Source organism: Marmota marmota, unplaced genomic scaffold, assembly GCF_001458135.2.
Source record: "Marmota marmota marmota unplaced genomic scaffold, marMar, whole genome shotgun sequence".
Lineage (NCBI taxonomy): Eukaryota > Metazoa > Chordata > Mammalia > Rodentia > Sciuridae > Marmota > Marmota marmota.
This window is the reverse complement of record NW_026000205.1, coordinates 535491-539501: the sequence shown is the minus strand read 5'-3', so window position 1 is coordinate 539501 and position 4011 is coordinate 535491. Positions and strand designations below refer to the sequence as shown.

The following is a 4011-nucleotide window of genomic DNA, read 5'->3' as shown; positions in this document are numbered from 1 at the left end:
AGCCGTGTGTGCAGGGGAGGGGCGAGGGGGGCTGGGGCCGGCAAGGTGGGAAGGCTGCTGAGAGGCGGCAGGTGGTGGAATCTGAGGGTGCCCCCTTCCCCTGTGGCCTGGGAGTCAGGCCCCCATCCAGTCAGGCTCAGGGCTGACCCTCTATGGCTCTGTCTGACCCCTTCCCCCAGAATCGACCCTTCCCTCCTTCTGGATCCCCGTGTCCTTTCTTCCATCGCCCCCTCCGCCCCCTGTCACAACGCAGTCTTGTGTCAGCCGCCCCCTCCTGTAGGGCGCAAAGTGTCCGGCCTGCACAGGGCCACCTGGTGGCCCAAGGCCTTGGGAGACTAGGGCAGGGCGCAGTTTCAGCAGAGTCCCTGGCCCAGGGAGAGAATGTTAGTCAGGGTTCAGAGGTCAGGAGGCCAGCAGGCTCAAGGGTACTGTGGACGGGCTGGTCCGTCCAGGCCAGCCATCACCTCTCCAGGAAGAATTTGAGAGCCCGGTCAATGTTCATGCGGTGGCCCACCCTGGTCACACCCAGATCCACATAGTCCTCCTTGGTCAAGGCGGGCAGGTGGGAGCCATCGATCTCGTGGTCCAGGAACCGGGCACGGTGCTCAGCCAAGCCCAGCCACTCGAGCCAATCGGCCACATCGAACTTGGTCCAGAACCCCAGAGGTTTAGCGCCAAACGGCTTGTCCGGGGGCAGCGAAAGCAGGCGGGTGGGTGAGAGGGAGCGCGATGCCCCTGACAGAGCTCCTCCAAGGCCCCCGGACATCCCCGGGTGTGGCGGCACAAAGACAGGGGCAAACGGGTCAGCAGAGCCTCCTGCCCCTCCGGTGGGGGAGCCACGGATGTCAAAGAGGCCCGGATAGAGGGGTCCAGAAGGCAGGATGGGCAAGGACGAGGGCCTGGGCGCAGGGCTGACCTTGTGCTCCGAGGTGGGCAGCAGCGAGGGGCTGGGGGCCCGCCGGAGCAGAGGGGGCCGCATCTCGAACTCCACGCCCTGGAGGTGGCGGGTGGACGTGGAGGAGGAGGAGGCTGAGGGTGAGGTGGCCCCTGGGGCTGCAGCTGCTGAAGGGGGCACACCAGTTCCAGTGGGGAGTGGTGGCAGAGGTGGTTTGGGCCAGTTCTGAAACAGGCTGCTGACTGGTTTGGAGAGGAGGGAGGACTGGGAGTCGTCGGAGAGCCTGGAAGATGACCAGGGGCGAGGGTGGAGGAGGAAGGGTGCAGGGGGCCAGGGCAGGGTGAGAGAGAGGCAGAGGTCAAGATATAGGGAGAGAGACAGGAGGGTGGGCAGAGAGGTGGAGAAGAGAGGCAGGGAGAGATGGGAGGAGCACAGGGGTCAGATGGACGTCAGGACAGAAATGAAGGGAGAGAGAGAGGAGAGGACAGGGACAGGGTGACAGTCAAGAGATGAAAGAAAAAGAGACATTAAGTGATAATAATAATAATCGCCATCACTCACTGCTGCTCACGTGTGCCAGGCATCGTTCTAAGTGCTTTCCATATTGCATCTCAATTTAATCCCCACGACAGCCCTGACGCAGGTTACTATTATTATCATCATCATCATCATCATCAGCACAGAGAGGTTAAGTAACTTGCCTAAGGACACACAGCCAGGAAGTGGCAGAGCCGGGTTATATGGCACCAAAGTCTGAGCTCTTAACCACTACTCTATACTGCCTTTCGGGTTATGGCCAGTCATAGCAGAGTGGAAGACAGGGAGACAGTGAGAGAGAAACAAAAAGAGGGTGGGCATTCAGGGGAGAAAGATGGGTGGGGACAGGGGACAGAGAGAGAGAGAAAGAGAGATGAAGAGAGGGAGATGAAAGAGAGAAGAAACAAGGGGAGAAATAGGTTCCCCTCATCCCTTTACCTCCCTCCAGTACAGGCCCACCTCAGGGCCTTGGAACTGGCTGTTCCCTCTGGGTAGCTCACTCTTTCCCCAGACAGCCTGGTGATGGGCCCCTTCCCTTCTCCACTCTCGGCTCCTCTTGCCTGTTTTTTGAGAGACCTTCTATAACCATCCCATTATTTTATTTTTCTTAAGGATGGTTGAAATCATTCTGTGCCCCCCCCCCACCCAGCCTCACTAGACTGTGGGCTGTGGGGTCTGTGCCCTGCCTTGTCCACTCTGGAGCCCTCCTCACCCAGAATGGTACCCAGCACATGGCAGGTGATACATTGTAAGGGATAAATTTGTTGGCTAAATTAAGTGTCCTCTCCTCAACTCAGAATATTTAAGAATCACGAGTGAATTGCTTTAGAATCTCAATGGCCTAATAAACCCACACTTGCATGTTAATCATGATGATCCCCAACTCTCAAATGGAAGTCCAGTGCGGTCTGGGGACGGATGCCATTCTTAAGCTCTCCCTCCCTCCGTGGGTCTGAATCAGGACAGTAACCACTTTCCCTAAGGCTCAGAGGTCTTGACGGGTTCAGACTAGCTGTTGGGGGAAACTGGGGCATCTTCCTGTATTTACCCACCTACACGAGGCCCCTGTCCTCCTCCATCTCCTAACAATGGCCCACTTCAAACTCTTTTGAGCAGGCACTGTGCTGCCCCCTTCTACCGAGAGGTGGAATTCCTTTGTCTAAAATCACCTCGCTTCAGGGCTGGGCCGGGCCTGGGACCCAAGGAACTGGGCCCCAGAGCCACACCTGTAACCACTGTGTCCCCCAACGTTACATCCTGAGCCACACCACAGATCTCAAGGAGATTCCAGGGACTGTCAGAGGAATTGACCCCACCAAGGAGAGAGACCTCAGCAAGCCGCTCTGAGTCTCTTGTTCCTAACACGGTCTCATCCTGGGGTGTGGGCTGTGGCGGGGATGGAGGAGGCCAAAGGGGCCACTGAGAGGAAGTCCGAGGCACTTGGGAAGGCATGCATCTTCAGGGCCAGGTCTGCAACCCAGCCTCGTTTCTATTTCCTTTCTGTCACCCAGAGACCCTAAAAGGACACAGCTATGGGGAAGAGGGACTCTGGTACCCACATGGGCCTCTCTGGCCTCCACTGCCAGCCACTAGCCCATGCTCACCTCTGCCGCTGTAGGGAGGAGGTCCTCTCGGGGACGTAGCTGGGTCCCCCGTGGTGACTGTCCCCGCTGCCCCCGCTGCCTCCCCGGGCCCAAGGCAGAGCCCCTCCAGCTGCCGAGGAGCCCCCAAACTGTTGGAGCTTGGAGCTGAGTTCACTGATGATGCTGGCTTTTACTGTGGCCAAGGCTGAGGCCTGAGGCTGGGTCAGAGGCCCAGGCAGGGGTGGTGGTGGCGGGCCGGGGCCCTCCTCCCAGGGCAGCAGCTTCCGAGGCAGGGAGGAGGCCGTTGGCAAGGGCACCGGTGGGACTTCTGGCTCTACTGCCACTGAACCCCCAGCTACACTTGCTGTCGAGGGTCCTGAGCAAGCACTCAGGGCCAGCAGCCCATCAGTTCCAGCCCCTGTCACCGAGACGGTGGGGCTGGTAGGGGTGACAGGGTCTCGCAGTCCCCCACTGGGGCCAGGCCGCAACCCTCCACTGGCCCCCAGTGCCCGGCTCCGGAGCTTAGAGGGAGTCATGAGCTGTGGGGGGTACGGTGGGCCAGGAGTCCCGCTCCCCCCGAAGGCCTGGCCGTCCAGGTAGGCCACATAGGTGTCCAGAAGCTCGGGCCCACTGGACACACCAGCCCCACCCCCGCCACCTCCACCACCCCCTGCGCTCCCACCACCTTCAGCAGACAGGCTGCTCAGCGTGGATGCACTACTGATGGTCTCCAGGGGGTGGTCACTGCTGCTCCGACTGTCCACCTCCTCAATACCAGAATCCGTGCCTGGTGGAGGGTCTGGACCCGGCTGAGGGACTGGGGGAGCCGGTGCTGCTGGGGCCGGAGGGCCTGGTGGAGGGGGGTCTCCAGGAGCTGAAGGAGCCCCCTGGGTCAGTGTGGCCACCTCACTGTCGTAGGACGTCAGGCTCGATGCGGTGGAGTCCAGGGTGGGAGGGGCGGGGGCCACAGCCGGGGGTGGCACCGGGGGTAAGGGA

General features: G+C 60.5%; 1 protein-coding gene across 1 annotated transcript in view; it reads right to left on the bottom strand.

Annotated features, from left to right (window-relative positions):
• Positions 1–229: 229 nt before the first annotated feature.
• Positions 230–4011, bottom strand: part of Shank1 (SH3 and multiple ankyrin repeat domains 1) — a 40193-nt gene continuing 36411 nt past the window's right edge. Inside the window, exons 24-25 of the mRNA XM_048791216.1 lie at positions 3037–4006; positions 230–1178 (exon numbers count right to left, since the gene is read on the bottom strand). Of these exons, the coding sequence (XP_048647173.1) occupies positions 461–1178; positions 3037–4006 (1688 nt within the window). The 3' untranslated portion in view covers positions 230–460. The remainder of the gene's footprint in view (positions 1179–3036; positions 4007–4011) is intronic.